The sequence below is a fragment of the Ambystoma mexicanum genome, chromosome 1p (genome assembly GCF_040938575.1).
Source record: "Ambystoma mexicanum isolate Mex_15411 chromosome 1p, UKY_AmexF1_1, whole genome shotgun sequence".
In the NCBI taxonomy this organism is placed as follows: Eukaryota; Metazoa; Chordata; class Amphibia; order Caudata; family Ambystomatidae; genus Ambystoma; species Ambystoma mexicanum.
In genome coordinates this window covers 991862170-991883677 of record NC_090921.1, presented here as the reverse complement: position 1 = coordinate 991883677, position 21508 = coordinate 991862170, and the positions used below count along the sequence as shown (strand labels likewise).

The window sequence follows — 21508 nt, the reverse complement described above, 5'->3', positions numbered from 1 at the left end:
AGATCATCTCCAGATTGCTGGCCTCGGAATTTTTTTTTCAGTAGAGGCCGCTGCGCGTCGACGTCCCTCGAGCCGATGTCCCTCGACGGCCTCCGTATCGGCGCCAACGTCACCACGCGTATAAATAGACTTGCGCTGCGTTCTTTGCTCAGTTCTGTTTTTCCGCGCTTCGTGGGGCCTCGGAATATCGTTTCTCAGTTCTTCAGTCAAATATATCGATATATTCCTCGTGAATACCGACTCCACGGACCGGCTTCAAAAAATGTCGAGACTGTGGAAAGAAAATGTCGTTGACGGATCCTCACAGGATCTGTTTGTGGTGCTTGGGAATCGAGCACCATTGTTCGGAGTGCGAGGACTGCATGTCCATGACGGCGAAAGCCTTGAAGGAGCGTAAGGGGAAGCTCGAGAGAGGTAAGGCAGTTAAAACTTCTTCGAAAGTTTCCTCGGCGGAGTCGAGACATTCGTCTCCTCGCCATCATAAGACATTCTCGTTCGAGATCTCGAAGCAGTTCCCAACACTCTTCGATATCTAAGCATTCAAAAAAGAGACGTCGAAGATCCCCTTCTTCGTCTTCCATTTCTCCAAAAAGGGTCTCCTGTCCCACAAAACATAGCGCTCAGGCTGAGTGGGAGGAATTCAGGAAAAAGATGCTAAGCGTCTTCGAGAAAGCGGCCTCGACCCCCTCAAAGACTGCTGAGGGTGATACCCTGGGTGAAAAACCCGAAAAATCAAAAAGCCGCGAGTCGCAGTACCTGGCGAAAGAAGCCACTCGAGAGCGTCACAAACCCTCGAGTAAAGGCAGAGTTGCGTCTTCGACGCCATCGTCGAAGATCCCTTTGATTCATAGATCGGTGGCCGTTATCGAAGAGTTCTTCGACGCACAGGTCAGTCGAGTCGACGTCCATGTCGAGAAAGGACAAACCCACGGCCACCTCACAGCCAGTGGCCATACCCAGAGCCTCGAGCACGAGAATGTCGTCGACGACCTCGAGTAGAATCCCGATACTCTCGAGTTCGATGCCTCTACCACCTTTTCGATGGTTTTGAAGCCTTTAACGTCTGCGTCGCCGACATCGACGTTTTCTCAGCCAATCATGACAAATCTGGCTCCTTCTGCTCTGGAAATGGGATTTATTCCATTTTCAAGACCTGACCACTCCAGGGTCTTATCTTCTATTTATGAAGGAGAGGATTCGGATCAGGAAAGGCCTTTTGAGTTGCAGGGATCTACAACTCCTGCACTAGAGGAATTTACCTCTGAGTAAGGTAGTTTGAAAGACGTCCATCAATCCCTACAGGAAGCAAGTGGGTTGGACACTTCCCCAGAAGTGGAATTTGCCACACCAGACCCAGGGGAACATGCTGAAACCCCTTATAGAACCCTGATGGCAAGGATAATGGAGTTTATGGGATGGTCCACACCCTCAACTGCTTTTCAGCAAGACGACCTCACAGACATCTTGGTCAAAGGTCCACAGGAGGATCCTGTAGTACCATTTCATGCGGCATTACAAAGGAGAATATTGGCAAACTGGGAAACGCCTGAGGTGATCCCGGCAGTTAACAAACTATCAGCTAAATATCGGGTGTCTTCTGCTGACCCTGAATATTTATCCAAACACCCAACTCCGGAGAGTCTGGTTGTTCAGGCAGCTACTTCAGCAGGCAGTAAATCGTCTTGCCCTACTGTTCCACAGGACAGGGATGATAAGAGATATGACTCTATGGCCAAAAAAGTATTTTCCGCATGTAGCATGGCGTTGAAATCCATCAATGCTACTTGTACGCTCGCAAGGTTCAGGCACACACTTTGGGAGTGTGCTTCATCAGCGGCTGACTACCTCCCGGAGGGAGAAGAAAGGGAAGCGTTTCTCAACATCATTAAGGATGCTTAGGATGCAATGTGCGAATCCCTTCAGACTGGCATCGATTCTGCTAACAGTATCAGCAGGGCCATGGCGGCAAGTACAACAACCAGGAGATTTGCTTTGTTGCGAATGTCTGGTTTTGCTCCAGATGTGCAAAGCAGACTCTTTAATATGCCCTTTGACGGCTCTTCTTTGTTTGGTAAGAAGACGGACGACAGTTTAGAAAAACTACAAACATCAAAGGCAGCAGCAAAATCCTTAGGAGCTGCAATCCGTCAGACACCATATCGCCCCTCAGGAACCTCTTGGAGAGGTAAGTCCTTTCGCTTCTATTCCGCATTCGGAAAGGGCAGAGGACAGCCGGTTCAAAGGGGTCAGAAGAAATTCACCCGAGGTGGACGGGGTAAAAACACAAAAGCCGCAGCAGGTGCCTCTCAACCCTTGGCATCTGCATCAGCCGCCTCGAAACCGCTCTGAGGACTCTTCAAAAAACACCAGTAGGGGGCAGGTTAACTCAACATTTGACGGAATGGCAGGCTATTACGTCAGATGCTTGGGAATTGGAGACAGTTGCCCAAGGTTACTGCCTGCCTTTTCTACGCATCCCTCAGAGTCATCCGCTGGGGTACAGCTCTGAGTTCCAGATCCGCTCCTCTTGCAGGAAATTGTAGACCCGTTAGAGAAAGATGCCATAGAACCGGTACCTGTAGCGGAGAGGAACAAGGGCTGGTACTCCCCCCCCCTACTTTCTCATACCGAAGAAAGACGGAGGACTGAGACCTATCTTGGACTTACGAGAATTGAACAAGTTCCTCAGTGGCTGCAAATCTGAGGTAAGGGATCCACCTCTACCCCTACCTGGACGTTTGACTGATCAGATCGGTATCTTCGGAACAAGCTCAGATCCAGCTAGATTATGTCTGCCACTTCCTTCACAAACTGGGCTTCTCCCTCAATTTAAAGAAGTCACAGATGATACCATCACAGAGACTCCAGTTCATTGGAGCGGTCCTGGACACGCCTGGGAAAAGCCTTGCCACCAGAGGTGAGGGCTCAAGATATTCTGCAGATGGTCACCAACTTTCAAAATGCCCAACGTCTCCCAGCCTTCGACTTTGAGGTTGCTAGGCCTCATGGCATCCTGCATCTTCCTTGTGCCAGAGGCTCGCCTGAGAATGAGATCTCTTCAGTGGGCATTGAGAACTCAGTGGCCGCAATTCTCAGGGAGAATGACAGACCTCCTTCAGATTCCGGACAAGGTGGCTCGAGACCTTCAGTGGTGGGCCTGCCAGAAAAACATCTTGAAAGGGGAACTGTTTTGGCAACCATGGCCGGAGATAACAGTAGTCACAGATGCCTCACTCACGGGGTCGGGAGCCCATACCAACGACTTGACCATCAGCGGTCGTTGGTCTCCATCGGAGTCCACACTACATATCAACCTGTTAGAGCCGAGAGCAATCAGACTAGCGCTGAAAGCTTTTCTGCCATCTGTGCAAAGGAAAAATGTCCTTATAATGACGGACAACACAGTGGCCATGCACTACCTCAACAAAAGAGGAGGCGTAGGATCACTACCACTGTGCAGAGAGGCGATGCAGCTCTGGTTTTGGGCAATCCAAGAAGGAATCTCTCTATCGGCAGTCCACCTAGCCGGAGGGAAGAACTTGACGGCGGACTCTCTGAGCAGGCAGGGCACAGTCTCCCACGAGTGGGAACTAGCTCAGGAAGTCCTTCAGGAGATCTTCGCCCTTTGGGGAACCCCTCAAGTGGATCTGTTTGCCACCAATACCAACAGAAAGTGTGATCTGTTTTGTTCAAGGGAATTTCCCCCGAGAGGAGTTCTAGGCGACGTGTTCGTAGTGTACTGGGAGTTTCCACTCCTGTACGCGTTTCCACCAGTCCCTGTCATTCCTCAAATGATCAGGAGGTTCAGAAGATTCCGGAGAACCATGATCCTAATTGCCCCAGACTGGGCCAGGAGAACGTGGTACCCTGACCTTCTGGACATGTCCATCTGCCCTCCAATTCGTCTTCCACTCAAGGAGAATCTTCTCTCACAGAAGGGAGGTCAGGTTCTCCATCCAGACATCGGAACCCTGAACCTTCATGTCTGGCTTCTGAAAGGTTGAGATGCAAGGATTGGGACCTCCCTGATGACGTCATGTAAGTGTTGCTTTCGGCCAGAAGGCCAGCAACAAAGTCTTTATACCGCTGCCGTTGGAACAAGTTTTGCAGCTGGTGTAGAGAAGAGAATATCGACCCCTTTTCGTGTGGTACACCAACGGTGTTATCCTTTCTACTCGGCAAATTCAGGCTTCCAAGTTGGCACTATAAAGGGCTATCTCGCAGCGCTATCAATCTTCAAGCGCACTGCGGAGGAACCTTCGTATTTCAAATTACCCTTAGTAATACAATTTCTAAAGGGATTAACTAATGTCTACCCTCCAAGACCTTTCCATGTTCCTTTATGGGACTTAAATTTAGTCTTAAATTTCCTGATGGGTACTCCTTTCGAACTGCTCCGCTCTTGTTCGCTAAGATTTCTCACCCTTAAAACTGTCTTATTAGTGGCTTTAACATCTGCTAGAAGGGCGAGCGAATTACAAGCTCTATCTTGTAAACCCCATCATACAATTTTCCATAAATGCAAGGTTGGCCTACAGGTGAAGCCTAATTTCCTCCCAAAGGTGGTTTCTGAATTTCACATCACTCAGAAAATTACCATACCTTCATTCTATCCGCCTCCCCATCCGGGGAAAGAGGAAGAAAGGCTACATAGGCTGGACCCAAGGCGGGCTTTAAGCTTTTACATCAGCAGACTTGCTAGGATTAGACAAGCAGTCAACTGTTCGTGGGTTACTCAGGGCACAAGTTGGGACTACCAATAACAAAACGAACCATTTCCAGATGGATTATTTTGGCCATCCTGGAATGTTACAAACTGGCAGGAAAAGAGCCTTCTCAAAATCTTAGGGCTCATTCAACCAGGGGTATCGCAGCCTCCTCGGCCCTCCAAAGAGGGGTTCCGGTTCGAGACATATGTGCGGCTGTCACATGGTCGTCCGCACATACCTTCACAAGATTTTACAACCTGGATTCCTCCTCTAGTCAAGAGACTAGGTTTGGTAAAGCCGTATTACATTCGGTTCATGCCTAAAAGGAAACATGGAGTTTTACTCCCACCTCCAATTGCACACCACTGCTATGGGAGTCTATCAAAGATAAGGAATACGTCGGAGGACACAATCCCTTCGAAGAACAAGTTACTTCTTACCTTGTAACGTTCTTTCGATGAGATGTTCCTCCGACGTATTCCTTATCGCCCCTCCCATCCATCCCCGCAGTAATGCTTCCCTTGTGGTTGCAGTTTCCGCTCCTTCAAGGTCAATAACCAATTCATGTACAACATCTATTAACGTCAAAACGGAACTGAGAAACGGACGCTGCGCGAGTCTATACGCGTGGTGATGTCCGCGCCGATACGGAGGCCATCGAGGGACATCGGCTCGAGGGACGTCGACGCCCAGCACCCTCTGCTGAAAAAAAAATTCTGAGGCCAGCAAGCTGGAGATTATCTATCAAAGATAAGGAATGCGTCAGAGGAACATCCCATCGAAAGAACGTTACAAGGTAAGAAGTAACTTGTTCTTCTGTGTGTACTCATTGAGGGCCTCTGGCCTCTCGTGAGAGTAAACCTGCTAATCTACCTTGATTGAATTTTGGCTAACCTCTGGATCTCCCTGTTCATCATAACTAGGGTGGCCTCCTAAAATCTGTCCACCAGGCCAGATTCTAGAAATCCATAACACCTCCTCTGCTGCCCCCCTGCGAATGTGGTAACTTTAAACCGTTTTTTCCCTATATGCACACGCTACAGTTTTGATGTTTTCCATGTGTAAACATTGAAACTATCTAAACCTTTATGTAAAGTATTGAAATAAATGTTGAATGTTGGTTTATTGGTGTCCTTTAGTTATGACCTTATTGTTTACTTCTGATTTTGAGTACTTGCCTTTCATATGTAGATCTTTCGTCAAGGGCATTATTTAAAGAATATATACTGCAGTGCTGATCCATTATTGTCCTTATGTGAGTGTGAACTGTATTTTTGTACCTCGACCTGAGCCTTAAACTGCTCTGCCGTCTACCTCACCTCAAATCAAGAATAGCTTAAAGGAAAACCAGCATACTATCAGATTAATATTTCTAAGATCCCACCAGATTACATGTGTTAAATCTCGCTGATTGTGCATAATTGTTAACTTTGCATAATTGTACACTACTCATTCTTCTCACATAAAGCCCTCCTGTGCTCATCGGTGCTATATTTTCATGGACTATTACTTCCTTTTCAGCAACACCTTCCACATATTGAGGCCCACTAAAGCACCTGGTTTTGTGTACGCCTGGCTGGAGCTAATCTCCCATCGGATATTCATTGCAAGAATGCTCGCACATACCCCTCAACAGAAGGTAAGCATGCAGTCAAAGCCATACACCAGTGAATTATTTTATTCTGTTGTGTAATGACTTGTTTTGAAGAAGTGTCTGTGTTAAATGTGTACAATGAGTGTGTTACGTTGTTTTTTGCCCAATTCTCTGAGGGCTGTGTCCAACCTATTTGTAGAAGTGTTTCCCAAAAGCAAATGGCACACTCCTAAGGCAGCTGTAGCAGAGCAGTCGGGCTTAACTTCAAGAATGAGGAAGGCTAGCAGGGAGGTAACATTATTCCCACTAGTCACCACTGAAAAATACACAACACTGTTATACTGCAAAAATATGCACGTGATAATAAAGTATTCAATACTACACACAGTAATTGGCATTATACTCGTACGTCCCGTCCCCTTTCCTCCATCCTTGTGGGCGTCCATGAACATGGTGACGGTACGGGAACCTTTGGCAGCAAAGAATTGAGCTTCCCATTTAAACCTAGTATTGCAAGCAGGCCCCGCCCACCAGGACACCTTGTGGGCCTTCGCTATTGTCGCACAGACTCATCAAGGAGTTCCTCAGAGACCTCTTCAAGACTTTTCCGCTGGTGATGGCTCCTGCTCGGGGACTCAATGTGGTCTTGACTAAACTCATGAGGTTTCCTTGAAGCTGATGCATCACGCCCGCTCAAGTTTCTCTCATGGAAAACTGCTTTCCTCGTGGCAATCACCTAGGCCAGGCGGGTCGGGGAGATCCAGGCCCTGTCTTGGAAGCAACCGTACTTCTCCTTTGGCGCTTCAAAGGTGGTACTGCATGCGCACCCCGCCTTTTATACCGAAGGTGCCGTCCGAGTTCCACGGAAACGAGCCTTTGGTGTTGCCTGTTTTCCCGAATCCGTCATTGCCAGCGATAAGAGGGCCTTGCATTCGCTGGACGTTGCTCATGCCTTGTGGTTTATTGTGGCACACACTAAGGGGTTTCGGGCGACTTCTCAATTGTTAGTCAGTTTTTGACCTATGAATCATGGAAAGGCCTTGTCGAAGCCTTGCATTTCCAAATGGCTCTCCAGCTGCATCATGCACCGTCATCGGCTGGCCAACAGACCCGTTCCAGGCTGTCTGAGAGCCCGTTCCAAAGCCATTGCAGAAACGTCAGCGTTTCTCTGGTGTGCCCCTGCTCAACATCTGCAGGGCTGCTATGTGGAGGTCCACGCGCACCTTCACCAGATTCTACTGCGTTGACTGCAATTCCAGGGAGGAGTCACAAGGCGGCCAAGCGGTGCTATGCAACCTGTTAATTTGAGGGGACTCTGTAGCAGCGGTGAGTGTTCTTTGCTTCTGTTGAGCCTTGCCACCTCTCGTGGTTGTGTATATCTACTGCTTTGTAATGGTTATTCTAGAGCAGGTGACTCCATGCCAGACCAGGTTGAAGTTACTTTCCTGTAACTATTGTTCTGTGTCAGGGGGAATGCTCATGCCTGTGCTAATTCCTTTCAACCTTGGAGACCCCCAGCTCTTTTGCTGGACTTGGGACTTTTTAATTTTAACCCTGGAGTGAGCGAGGCATTTTTCTCACTCCCTCATGTGTTTTGACCTAATTTTGATTTCTGTGTTTTCACTGTTTTTGGTGCATTTGCTTTTTGTGTGGTGACACACAGCACCTTCAGAGAGGTGTCGGAGAAATCCTTTTAGATTTCTCATAAGTTTTAAATACCTTTTCTTGTGTGAACTACAGTTCCCAAGAATAGTAAAGTGAAATTGACTTTAGTTGACTTTTCTCTTTGTAGGTCCAGCACACACCATTTTATGTCGAGTGCTGGGGGGGGGGGGGGTTTACCTAGTAGCCCCTTATCCTACATTTTCATGTTACCCTCACTACTTTAAATGGCTGGTGGCAGTAGTTTAATTTTTTCTACCATTACCGCAGGCTGAACCCTCAGCTGCAGTACAGCACCCTCGGGTGACCATTTTGTTAAAATGGCCCCCGTCTTCCTTTTTCACCATTTTCTGTTTGTGAGGTCTTTCTTGGGTTTTACTATGTGCATTGAGACAGGGTGAGCCCTTTATTTGCCTTGCCTTTGGCGGGCTTCAGCCCTGAAGCCTGCCTCTGTCTCCAGTGTGTCTGGGAGGATAGGATGTGAGGGAGGGTCCCGAAACACTCCTGTTTGTCTTTAGGAATGCAACTAGTCCTGATTGGCTGGCTCTCCTTTCAGGACAGCCACCCTGCTGTCTGACAGCCTAGGCTGTGAATGAATGGAAGAAACATGCTTCAAAGGCAAGGGTTTTGGGACCACAGGCAGAGTTGACCACTGGGAGGAACACCCGACTAATAAACCGTGAACAAAGTTTACTGCAACCTCTTGGACATTTGAATTGCCCGGTGAAGCCCTGCTGCTATGCTGAACTCCTTTTTCACCTCGAACGAGAAGCTCAGGATGGAACAACTTCTCCCCTTGGGTTAGTGGGACCAACTAACCCCGAGACTAACGCCACTGGACTACCATCCTTGCCTTGCTGTGCACCTCCGTTGCTTCGGAAACCCAATGCCAGTGGTCGAGTGTCAGAAGTAGAGTGCCACAGAATGAATCCGGCTAGAAGCTCCAGGAAACTAAAGACCTTCCCGAAGCAGGACCTCCAGATCCAGAATCCCTCACCATAGTGCAGGACCGAGGGAGCAAAGAGTCCAACCGGTATACAAGATCTGCAACAGTGCTGTTTGCTAAGCGCAGAAACCGCAAATTGCTGCTGAACCGAAAAGGGGCGTAGCTGCTGACGACTTCCCAAGTACCGCCGCAGGAGCCCTGCAGACGTCCTCCCTCTTGTCCCCACGACTGAGGCTCAGGAACAAGAGTCTGCACCGCTGTAGCTGTTAGGCAAGTATTGATGTAGTGACACTGTGTGAGGCTTCACAACCCTTATCTACTTGTAGATGGGGGTGGCAGCAATGGCCTTATTTCACCTCCTCCTAACTCATGTCTGATGTAGACCACGTTATTCTGACCAATTGGACATTTACTAGCCTCTATGGTCAGATGGGGTGACCAGACATTTGGTCGAAAAAAATTGGTCGACCAGACAAATGGTCGAACCAATTTGGTCGAAAACCAAATGGTCGAATTATTATTATTTTTTTATTTTCACCTTTTTTGGGGGAGGGGCGGGGGGGGTCCCCCCAACCCCCTTTTTTTTCTAAAAACCCATTTTCGTAAAAAACGAAAACCCGAAAAATAAATATATAATTAAAAAAAAATCAACCAATTGGTTTTCAACCAAATTGCGTCGACCAAATGTCTGGACACCGTCAGATGGGCCTGTTCCAGAGCCTGCAAAACATATCCTAGGTGGTGAAGATGCTCTTCCCAAGTGGGGCTGAACACTTCAATGTCATCAAAGTATGCCATGCAGAAGTCCTCTAACCCATTCCGAACTTGATTCACCATCCTCTGAAAAGTCCAAAAGGCATAACCTTAAACTGGTATAAGCCTCCTGGGGTGGAGAATGCAGTTTTCTCCTTGGCATGGTCCGTCAGAGCCATTTGCAATGTTAGGCAAGATTGTGTGCAGTATCCTTTGGAAGATTACAGTAACCTTGACCTCCTGGCAATAGGGACCCAACCGTTGTAAGTCTGAACTACACAGGTTGGTAGTGTGGCTGAGCAGCCAGGCTATCTCAAGAGGGGTCAGTGTGAGCAGTAATGTTGTGACAGAGTTTCACAGTACCAGTTATCCAAATAAACACTCCTACTCAAGGATTCTTTATAAAACAATGATTTATTTATTTCAGTCAGTTGTATAAGCCTTCAGAAGGGAGCAATATATATAACACTTATAATACACTTCAAAACACACTCTTAGTTTCTCTAAATCAGATTATACCCATTGGGGATGGAACACACACTTCCTACACCCTCAGATGCCTTAAATAGCTAGGATACCTTGGACATTGATTTATCACTGGTACATTTAGAGCAATACTGAGTTTGGTGCAAAAAGGTAAAATAGAGGAATAAAACAAGTTAACAAATAATTCATAAACGGGTAAGTACTTTTGATACCTTCCAATGAAGAGTAAATGTAACCCTTTCCTGGGTGGGTGGCCAAAGCACAAAGTCAGAGGTAAAGAGGAGTCCCCCAGGGAGCCAGGACAGCCGATGTTAATTCCACAATGTTAAGGTGAGCTGAATATCTTCTTTGCCGGTAGGTAAAAGGTCTTGCACAATGTTTTTAGAGATGTTGGTAGAAAATAGAACACTGGAAGGGCCACAAGCTAGGAGGCTTGTGAGGGGCAAAGATGTAAGCAACTCTGCAAGGGCAACGAAGACCAGTCTCAACTGAGAGCAAGTAAGGCTACACAATAAGAGGTAAGTTCTGTTAGACTTTGCAGTACCTTTTGGTTAGAAGAAATGGTTCCAGCTGGCTTCTGTTCCTGTACAGCTGTGCAGATCCTTTTGTTCCTGGGCCTCAGTCGTGGGGACAAGAGGGAGGATGTCTGGGGACACCTGCACTTCAATTGGAAGGTCAGCGGCAGCAATGGGCAAACTTCAATTCAGCAGCACTTTGCGGTGTCAGCTCCTCGCGTCTGACTGCAAATAGCAACACTGCGGTTCTCGTATACCACTACGGTCTTTCCTCGCATCTGAGGTCCAGCGCTCTGAGGTGGCTCTGGCTTGGTCAGTCCTGCTTCAGGGAAGTCCGGAGGAACTTCCTGGTGCTCGGGTCGGACTTAAAATGTATCTACTCGATTTGGTGTTCCTCTCCCTGGCACTTCGGTTCCAGCAGCAGCAGTGGAAGTACAGCCAGCTCCGAGAGGATGTCCAATCAAGTTCACTTTGGAGCTGATTGGTCCCACCAACTCAAGAGGAGAAGTCCTTGAAAGACTTCTCTAGTCTAAAAGAATTTGGAGCTTCAGCACAGCAGCAGGGCTTCACCGGGCAAACCAACGGTCCAAGATTAACAGCAGGCGTCTCTTCCAAGTTCTTCTTCGGATTCCTTCGTCCAGTGGTCGACTCTGCCTTCCAATCCAAAAGCTTTGCCTTTTATCCAGGTTTCTCACATTCATTCCAGCCTAGCTGTCAATCTCGCAGCAGGGTGGCTGTCCTTGCTGGACAGATAGCAGGCCAATCAACTTTGGGTGCATTCCTATAACCAAGGGGATTAAGCACAGAGTTTCAGACACCTCCCTCGCTTCCTTCCAGACATAATTGAGCCAGAGGCCGGCTTCACTCGTGAATCTCACCAAAGGCAAAACAAAGGGACCAAACCTGGTTTGGCGCGCAGAGTCAATCTCAAGAAGGACCTTTATGACAAGAAATGGTGAAAAAAGATGATCCGGCCATTTTGACAAAATGGGCACCCATGGGTGCCTTACTGCAGCTGCGAACGCAGCCTGTGGTAAAAACACACAATGGTAGTAAAGTAAACCACTGCCACCAGCCATTAATTGTAGAAAGGGTAACATAAAAATGTTACATGAGAAACTAGACAAAGGGGTTATGCTATGTGAAGATAGTGTGCTGGGTCTAGAAAGCTACAAAATGTAAGTAAAGTCAATTTCACTTCCCTGCTCTTGGAAACAGTAGTTTCACCAAGAGAAGGTATTTAAACTTTTGGGAAATCTAAGAGTTCCCTGTGCCACTGCACTGAAGGTGCTGTGTGTCACAATGTAACAATGATGCCTATCGAGTTTGTCAGACTCCAAAGTCAAAAGAAACAGACCAAATCACAGAAAAACTACAGGAGAGAGTGCGTAAAAGGTCTCACTCTCTCCAGGTTAGAAATTAAGAGACCTAAAGTCCAGGAAAAGAGCTGGGGGGGGGTCTCTAAGGTAGAGAGGAAATAGCACATTGCTGAGAATTCTCCCTAACACTTGCACCCCCAGACTAAGGGGGACAGGAAGATTTAATCCACTCCTGGATGAATCTCCTTACTCCAGTCGGTCATACTTTCTGGATAGACCATCAGCATTTTGGTGATTACACCCTGACCTGTTTTCTATGGTGAAAACAAACCCCTGAAGGCTGATTGACAATCTTAACAATTTAAGATTCTCCCCCTTCATCTGCATTAACCATCTCAAGGGTCGGTGGTCTGTTTGAATTACAAAAGTAGATCAATACAAGTATGGTTTAAACTTCTTCAAAGACCACGCAATGGCAAACATTCACGTACTATAGTTGCCACCTTGTTTCTCGGTCCTTCAGTTTTCTACTGATGAAGCGGATGGGGTGTTCCCTGCCTTTCTCATCCAGCTGACTCAGAACTGCACCTATTCCTGTATTTGAAGCATCAGTTTGTACAATCAAGGATTGGTTGTAGTCAGCTCTCATGACTGTAGCTTGACAAAGGGCTTTCTTAAGTCCTGCCTTCGTGCACTCCTCATTCCACCTGAACTTCTTGGGGAATTTCTGTTAGGAGATCACATTTAAGTGAGACGCTATGGTCCCATAATTCTCTATGAAGTTCCTATGGTAACCAGTGAGACCTAAAGTGTCCCTCACTTGAGTAGTAGGGGCGGCCCAGACTTGTACAGCTTGTACTTTGCAAGGCAATGGCCTGTTTTCACCTCCTCCTACCTCATGTCCAAGGTAGACCACTTAACTCTGACCACTTTGACACTTGCCTGCCTTTATGGTCAGATGGGCCTGCTCCAGAGCCTGCAATACATATCCTTGGTGGTCAAGATGCCCTTCCCAAGTAGGGTGAACACTGCAATGTCAACCAAGTATGCCATGCAGAAGTCCTCCATCCCATTCAGAACATGATGATTTACAATCCTTTGGAATGTTGCAGGTGCATTCTTTAGTCCAAAATTCATTACCTTAAACTGGTAGAGGCCTCCTGTAGTGGAAAATGCAGTTTTCCCCTTTCATGGACTGTCGGGGCTATTTGCAGATAGCCTGAGATTAGGTCAAATGTACTGAGGTACTTGGCTGAACCACGTTTATCCACCAGTTCATCTGTCCTAGGTAAAGGATGGGCATCAGTCGTGATGAGTGCATTAAGAGCTCTATAGTCCATACATAATCTCCACTCCTTGGATCCTGTCTTTGGCACTAGTACAACGGGACTAGGCCATGGACTTGTAGATGGCTCTATAACCCGAGATCAAGCATCTTCTTGACCTCCTCCTTTATGTGGGTTCTTACATGGTCTGACATTCTGTAACCCCTGCTTTTGACAGGTAGACAGTCACCAGTGAGGATATCATGCTGGCCCCAAGGGCGGGTCAAGCCTTGTGTCGGTGAAGCCAGGGAGGCAAACTGATTTAACTGAACTTTGCACTCCTGTTGTTTCAGAGTCAGATCAGAAGAGAGAATAACTTTCCATCTAAAGGCTGTCCCCTGCGAAGGTAATGCAGAGGTTCACTCTCCTCCTCTTGATCAGATGCTAAGGGAAAAGCTCTCATCTCTGGTCTGGATACATTTGCCTTTAGGCGGTTGGTGTAAAAGACCACCAAATAGACACCTCCAGGTTTGCCCACAACCTTGAAGGGTCCAATCCTTTTATCCTGTAAGGCCCTCTTCCTTGTAGGTACCATAACTAGAACTAGCTGGTCTTCAGTAAACTCAACCATGTTGGCCTTTTAGTCATGCCATTGTTTGACCAGAGCCTGACCTGCTTTCAAGTTATCTGAAGCTTCCATCATCATGTGTCATTCTCCTACAGAGACGTAACACATAGTCAGTGACTCTCACTGTCTTGTGGGAAGGAGCACTCTCCAACCCTTCTTTGATTGGGGCCAATGGACCTCTAACCGGATGACCAAGGAGGAAGCCAACCCCTTCCTGAGGGACTTCTCTATAAGCAAAGAGAAGGCATGGCAGTAGATGTTCCCACTTTGTTCCAAGGGGTTCTTCTAAAGCAACTATTGTGCTTTTCATGGTTCTATTAAACCTAACCACCAACCAATTGGTTTGGGGATTGTACACTGTAAAGAACTTGTAGGTCACTCCACAGTTTTTCCACATGGCTTGCATGTAGTGGGACATAAAATTGCTCCCCCTGTCTGAGATAACCTCCTTAGGAAAACCTATCCTGGTAAAAATACCAAGGAGGGTCTTGGCCACTGTCTGCACAGTAACAATTGCCATAGGTAAAGCTTCAGGATACCTGGTTGCATGTTCTACCATAATCAATATAAATGGGTTGCTTGAAGATGTGGTGGGGTCTCGGGGACCAACAATGTCAATCTCTACCCTCTCAAAATGAACTCCCACCAGTGGGAGAGGCACCAAGGGTGCCACGTTCTTGGCTCCACTCATGCCGGAAGTGTGACAGCTTCTACAGAATTGATCTACATCAGACCCCATTTTATGCCAATAGAAATATAGAGCAATCCTTTCCTTGGGTCTTAAAGCTTAAGTGACCAGCTAAAAGAATCTCATGGGCTAACTGTAGAAACTGGGGTCTCCCCCCCTGAGGCACTAAAAGTCCTCTGTATTCCCCTGGGGTAGACTCAATAGGTTCACTGTGGAGGAGGCCATCCTCCCAGTACAGTCTGTGCTTCACTGGCTCTTGCCAGCTGCCTGTTGGCGAAGTCCTTCAAGAGTAGGACACTCTTTGACCTCTGCTGAAGTCTGCCCTACAGGGGCCACCTTCTGCAAGCAGTCTGCAGCTCAGGGTGGTCTTTAGGATCCAGATCTCGAACAGGGGCGAAGGGCTTGTTTCACCAGTGGATGGTTCGCCATCCTCTGGTTGGTCCTCCCACTCAGCCTCAGCTGGTGGAGGGGTCACAGGTGTGACCTTGGACTGTCCTCTCGGGGATGTCCTTGTTTTGCTCACAGGGGTGATATATTTTTCTTCCTGAGACCTGAGGTTTCCCCTTGGTCTCTTTCCTTGTCCTGGAATTCAAAGGGTGTCCTTCCTGTGGACTGGCAGTTATAGGTAATTCTGTAACAACAAGTGAGCTCTGTGGCCTTCCTAGTCTGCTCCTGCTTCCTTTTACTGGATGGCTTGGGGGTGCTTGATACAACTCCCAGAGCTTTTAAGTCATTCCCCAACAGGACTCTCCCAGGCACCTCATTCTGTACACTGACAGGTATTCTGACAGTCATATTGTTGCACTGGATGAGCGCTGGTAGTATTGGAACCATCTGGACAGTGCCTCCAGCAACCTCAGTGGAGACTTTGGGTACCTTAGTAACATCCTCTGTTTTGAAAAAGGTTTCATCCACCATTGTAATGCTGGCCCCAGTGTCTCTAATAGCAGAGGTCTCTTGACCATTCACAAGTACACTGTCTTTGTAATATCCTTTTGTGTTATCTGGAATAGAGTTCTAAACATCTTCATACTCTTACGTCCCATTCCCTTTCCTCCATACTGCATGGGCGTCCCTTCCAAGGGACGGGAGACGGAAACTTTTTCACAAGAAAAATCTTCTTCCCTTTAAATTTAGAGGCGTGCAGGGGTGCGGCCCTGGGAGAATGCACTGCCCTGACTCCGCCCTCCGGCACCACACCTCAGTCCCTTTTTCCGCGTCGACCGGAACAGGCCAAATTCACCAGCACTCCTGTGTTTGGCTTTGTCCATGTAATTCCATGCGCGGATACTTCTGTCTTTGTTTTTTTATCATTCAGGTACTCGCCCCTCGGGTGTCACGCTCCTCCCCGGCGCATGTTGACTTCCACAGGGTTCAGCATGTGTCCATCCTGCGGCGGGCTCTTCCCAACTTCAGACCCCCACGCCATCTGCCTTCGTTACCTTGGTCCAGACCACGGTTGGCAAGCTTGTACTGCGTGCAATGCTGTGTCATCTATGTCTATGAAGAACAGGTTAGCCAGGTGGAGGGAGCTTTTCCAGAGATCGCCTCTAGAGGACCTGAAGGGCTTCATCAAACATCGATCCAGGCCCAAGGTAAGGCCTTTGTTCTCATCGCACCACGCAAGGGAGACTCCTTCCCAAGGACTCGCCCACGTGAGAGGGACCGCCCAGGTTCTATTACCAGCACCGGCCTACTGGTCGAGGGATCCTCCCGGTGACAGTGTTGAGGGACCAGAAGGTTCTTGTGCCGGGTCTTCACCCGAGGGGCTAAACCCTTGTACTGGCAATATGTCAGAGGGGCCACAACCTAATACCGGCAATACGTCCGAGGGGGTGCCTAAATACGGCTCTACCAGCCCCCAGGCCGTTCCGCCTACCAGGCCTCGGCCTGAGGAGCAGGGCAGGCTTCATGATCCACACTAGTCCTGGAGGAGGCTGGGCCCAGCGAGCCAAGCAACACGACGCAGGCACGTGGAAGGCAGCTCTACAAGATGGCCACCGTGCCAGACATCAACCGTCCGTCGCTGCACCAGGATTGGGAATTCGGCAAAGAATGAGTGTCAAGGTGTGACTGGTGTCGACCAGGTACGTGGCCTACAGCCTATCCTTCATTTGCGCAGGGCAGGTTCCCACTACATTCATATGGGCAGGGTATGCAGCGCCTCCAGCAGCCACCCGCTACTCGGTCTAGATCCACCATCACCCCTCCAGCCTGTGAGTGCAGGCTTTTTGAGAGGTTCCTGGGACCCATGAAGTTCCCCCCCCCCCCTCCGCCCCCCGGATGGGTGTGATCCTCAGTGATGCCATCAGGGAGGTGCTGCCGCCAATGCTTCCAGCACCTCAGGCTCCCCTGCCGGCAGTCCTGGCACAGCCTTTACCACCTGCTCTAGCCCCGCAACCAATTCCTCAGGTGGTTCCGTACCAGCCTCCGGCCCCAGTACACCAGCCTCCAGCTCTCGCTACTCCACCGGTGCAGGATCCTCCAGACCCCGAAGTGGACACGGATGAGGAGGAGGATCCTGACACGGCTTCGTCAGCCAGGGCCTTCCATGAAAGTCTTGCAGGGCTGGCTGAGTACCTGGGCCTTCCTCAACCCAAGGTCGAGCAACCAGCAGAGGGGTCCTTGCAGAGGTCCTCATGCAACACCCCTCTGCTAAAACGGGTATACCACTGCATTCCGATGTAGTCGCCCACTGGACGCCAAGTCCGCGCAGAGGGGGTGGGATACTCTTGCTATCGGCCCACCCTCGGCCGCACTCCTCAGTGTTCGCTGCAGCATCATATACTCCAAGTCTGTCGGCCGCCGCCGCCTCCTGCGGCGCTGCTAGGCAAGGAGATGATCTTGGAGGCGTACAGGAAGAAGCTGTATTCCAACGCGTCCTTGCATCTTAGTCAGGCCAACGCTGATGCCATGCTGGCAGCCACTAACCAGAGGTTGTGACTGGAAATTGCTAATTTCCTCCCAGAGCTTCCTATGCAGAGCCATTCGCGTTTCAAGGCGGGACTGGCTGAGGCCAAGTTAGTGGCGCAGGACATCATGGAGTCCACTGTGGCCCACATTGATACCTCTGGCCGGGCCATCTGCATCGCCATGGACATGAGAAGAACAGCCTGGCTCCATGCAACTAAATTCAACCCGGACTTCTAGCAACTCGTATTAGACCTACTGTTCGGGGGGCGGGGGCAGGAGCACCTCTTCCACTCCACCAAGGACGAGGAGCTGGGCAAAAAGAAAAACAGCTCACAAACGGCCAATTCTTTATCCATCCTGACAAAGACCACGCCCAAATCGTACACCGTCACAGCAGCGCTCAGCCAAGGGGTGTATGTAAGGAGGGTTCCGCGGCTTCCAAGAGCGGAGGTCCAGGCAGCCGGATCACTCGCTGATTCCACATTGGCGCAAGCAACAAAAGGAGGTGCGTGGGGAGTAGGGGCATTTTCCAGTCCCCCCCTCCTCCGCAATAGCCTCTGAGAGAAAGAAGGCATGACATGCCCCTCCGGGTCCATGTGTCTCCAGTGGGGGGCAGGCTTGCTCTGCATGCACATTCCTGGGGCCAGAATTTCCCAAACCCCTGGATCCTCTCCGTGGTATCCACGGGGTACCGCTTACCTATCCCAGCCTCTCCTCCCCTCCACTCCCTCAATTTTGGACAGCAACTCTTCTGGCAGAGTTCTGATCGCTCGTAGAAAGCCAGGCCGTGGAGGAAGTCCCAGCGAGGCTTGGGCTTTTATTCCAGGATTTTCGTCATTCAGAAATAGAACCAGGCGTGCCTGAGAGTTGTGCTGGACCTTTCCACCCTCAACCTCTCCTTACCTCTACAAAAATTCAAGATGGTTACGCCAGCTTTTATAGCAGAGATGTTGTGCAGGGGAGACTGGATGTGCTCCCTGGGTCTGAAGGATGCGTACCTACATGCCCCAATATGGCAGCCCCATTGTTCTTTCCTACGGTTCAGGATCATGGGCTACCATTTCCAATACAAGGTCCTTCCTTTGGACAACTCGGCCCCCAGGGTCTTTACCAGACTCATGAATACTGTGGCTGCCCTCCTCAGGGCGCAGGGCCTCAACATCTAACCATACCTCGATGACTGGCTCATCAGGGCTACATCGCCGGAAGCAGTCCACCAAGCTTCCCAGGCTCTAATGAACACTACACGATCTGGGATTTTCGCTAAATCTCAAGAAGTCGCAGCTGCAACCCATGCAGACTCTGACATTTCTTGGGACTCATCTGGGACCCGTGCTTCAAGATGGTCTTTCCTTCTTTCCTTTGGGGGACGAGATCTCAGCCATCAAAGGGCCACCACCCACTTTCTCAGCAGAGAGGGGACCTTGGCCTGATGATACCAGCACCTCCTGGGTTTCTTGGCAGCGGTCCTATTAGCCGTCCCCCACACAAGAATCATGATGAGGGGGATACAGCTGCACTAAACTGCATCATGGATCCAGGAGCGGGGCTCTCAATCCAAGATGATCATCGTTGCTCCGTCTCTCCACCGGACCTCACTTGGACCCGACAAGAGCAGGAATACCACATCAATTGGTTGGAGCTGAACGCCATCTGGCTAGCGCTCAGGGCATTCCTCCCGCTTATCAGGGGCAAGGTTGTCCTCATCTAGATGGACAACTTGACCAGCATGTACTATGTCAACAAGCAGGGAGGCACCAGATCCCCTCCTCTGTGCAGACTAGCAATCAGAATGTGGGAGTGGGCTCTGGAAAACGACATCTACCTCATGGCCGTCCACCTTCCGGGTGATTCCACCCTGAGGCGGACAGGCTCAGCAGGTTGGGAGCGGACAACTACGAGTGGCAGCTAGACAACCTTGTTACTCAGATCTTCAGCAGATGGGGTTTCCCCCACCTGGATCTCTTTGCCACCTGGCACAACAGGAAGTGCCCTCAGTTTGCCTCCTGGCTGGGACAGGGCCTCGGCTCCCTGGGCGACGCATTTCAGATTCAGTGGAACGGCATGACGGCTACGCCTTCCCGCCCACTCCGCTGATTCAGTGATTTGAAAGATCAAGGAGTCTCGCCAGCTCAACATCATTCTAATAGCTCCATGGTGGCCAGCAAGGCCATGGTTCTCGGAGCTGCTCAGCCTCTCAGAGATGCCTCTGATTCACCTCCCGATGGGCCCAGCACATCTTCTGGCGAAGCAGTGGGGCGGGGTCAACCACCCAGCTCCACAAAAGTTGGCCCTCACAGCGTGGTTTCTGAGCAGATAACGCTAAGGCACCTCAGCCTCTCCCAGACTCCAAGGACATCGACCGACACCCCCCCCCGCCCCCCCCCAGCATGTACTTTGGACGATGTGCTTCCCTTCTCAGCACTCCGAGCCAACTCAGGCGTGCAGGTGGACACCTGCCACACTTACCTCGCAGCCATCGGGGCCTACAGGAATATGGAGGCCTACAGGAATCCAATAAACAATTGACGGGACTTGCAAGTCTCTACCCGCCAATCAAGAGCCCACACCCTGTATGGGACCTGAACATAGTCTTGGGCGCCCTGGCGCACAAACCATTTGAACCAATGGCGTCCGCAGACATCAGCCTGGTCACCATTAAGATGGCCTTACTAGTCGGTGTTCGGGAGAATTCTTATAAATGTGCTAATTCCCTTCACCTTGGCGACCCCCAGCAACTTTGCTGGATTTTGAGGACTTGATTTCTTTACCTGAAGAGTGTGTGAGCCTTTTTCCCCACTCTCCTATGTATTTTAAATGTGTTTTACTGTTGTGTTCTTTGATTATGGGGTTTTAGACAACTCCATAGGCGTCATCTCTTCATTGGTGTCACACAGCACCCTCCGTGCAGTGACACAGGTGTAGCCTTTTAGGCTGTACCAAGGTTTAAATACCTTCTCTGGGATAAACTACTGTTTCCCAGAGAAAGTAAAGTGAAATTGACTTTACTTGTCTTTTTAAATTCCTAAACCCAGCACGCCCTATCTTACTATAGAGTGCTGGAGGGGTGACTTTGCATCCCCTATGTCTCATGTAGCAGTCAAATGCTACCCTTTCCTCTCAAAATGGCTGGTGGCAGTGGTTTTACAACGAACTACCAGGATTTTTTCCGACCGCGAACACCGGTAGTGTTAAATTGCAGGAGCCATGTTTTTCAAGATGGCGACTGAGACCCCTATGTTTAAACAGGTCCAAGTCTTCTTTTTTCGCAATTTCTTTTTGGAAAGGTCCTTCTAGAGTTTGTCTCTGCGTGCCAAACCAGGTTTGGTCCCTTTGTTCCTACTCCTTTGGCAGGCTTCAGGACTGAAGACCCCCTCTGGCGCCTGATTGTCTGGGGTAGGCAGGAAGTGAGGGAGGTGCCTGAAACTCCCTGTGCTTAGTCTCCTAGGAGAGCCAAATGCACTCTGGCGTGATTGGCTGATTGACTGTCCGGCAAGGACAGCCACCCTGCTGGGTGAGTGGCAGCTAGGCTGGGAGGAAACTGGATAAAAGCCAAATCTCTTGGCTTGTAAGGCAGAGTCGACCACTGGAACAACAGAACCGAAAACGAGCTGGAAGAAGACTGCTGCTGCAACTCCTGGACCATTGGTTTGCCTTGTGAAGCCCTGCTGCCGGACTGGATCGCCAAGTTCATCTCGACAGAGAAGCCCTTCAAGGACGACTTCTCCCTTTGAGTTGGTGGAGTCAATCAGCTCGACCGGTAAGCCACCTGGATACCATTCTCAGAGCTGGTTGCATTTTCCTCAGTGCTGCAGGAAACCGAATAACCAGGAGTGGGACACCAGTTTGTGTGCTTGTCTACAGCTACCGGATTTGAAGATTTGTCTTTGCCAGCTTTTTTGACCAGTCCCAGTGCAGTGCAGGAGTCCCCCGACATCCTCCCTATTGTCCCCACGACTGAGGCTCAGGAACAGCGAGATCTGCAGGAACTGCCAGAAACGGAAGTCTTCAGCTGCATCTTTTTCTTCAT

General features: G+C 49.5%; 1 protein-coding gene across 7 annotated transcripts in view; it reads left to right on the top strand.

Moving 5' to 3' along the window:
- Window positions 1-21508, top strand: part of CNOT1 (CCR4-NOT transcription complex subunit 1) — a 2171110-nt gene that overhangs the window by 1877162 nt on the left and 272440 nt on the right. For all 7 annotated transcript variants that reach the window (XM_069654650.1, XM_069654658.1, XM_069654642.1 and 4 more), the window contains one exon: window positions 6231-6348. In XM_069654650.1, coding sequence (XP_069510751.1) covers window positions 6231-6348 — 118 coding nt within the window. The remainder of the gene's footprint in view (window positions 1-6230; window positions 6349-21508) is intronic.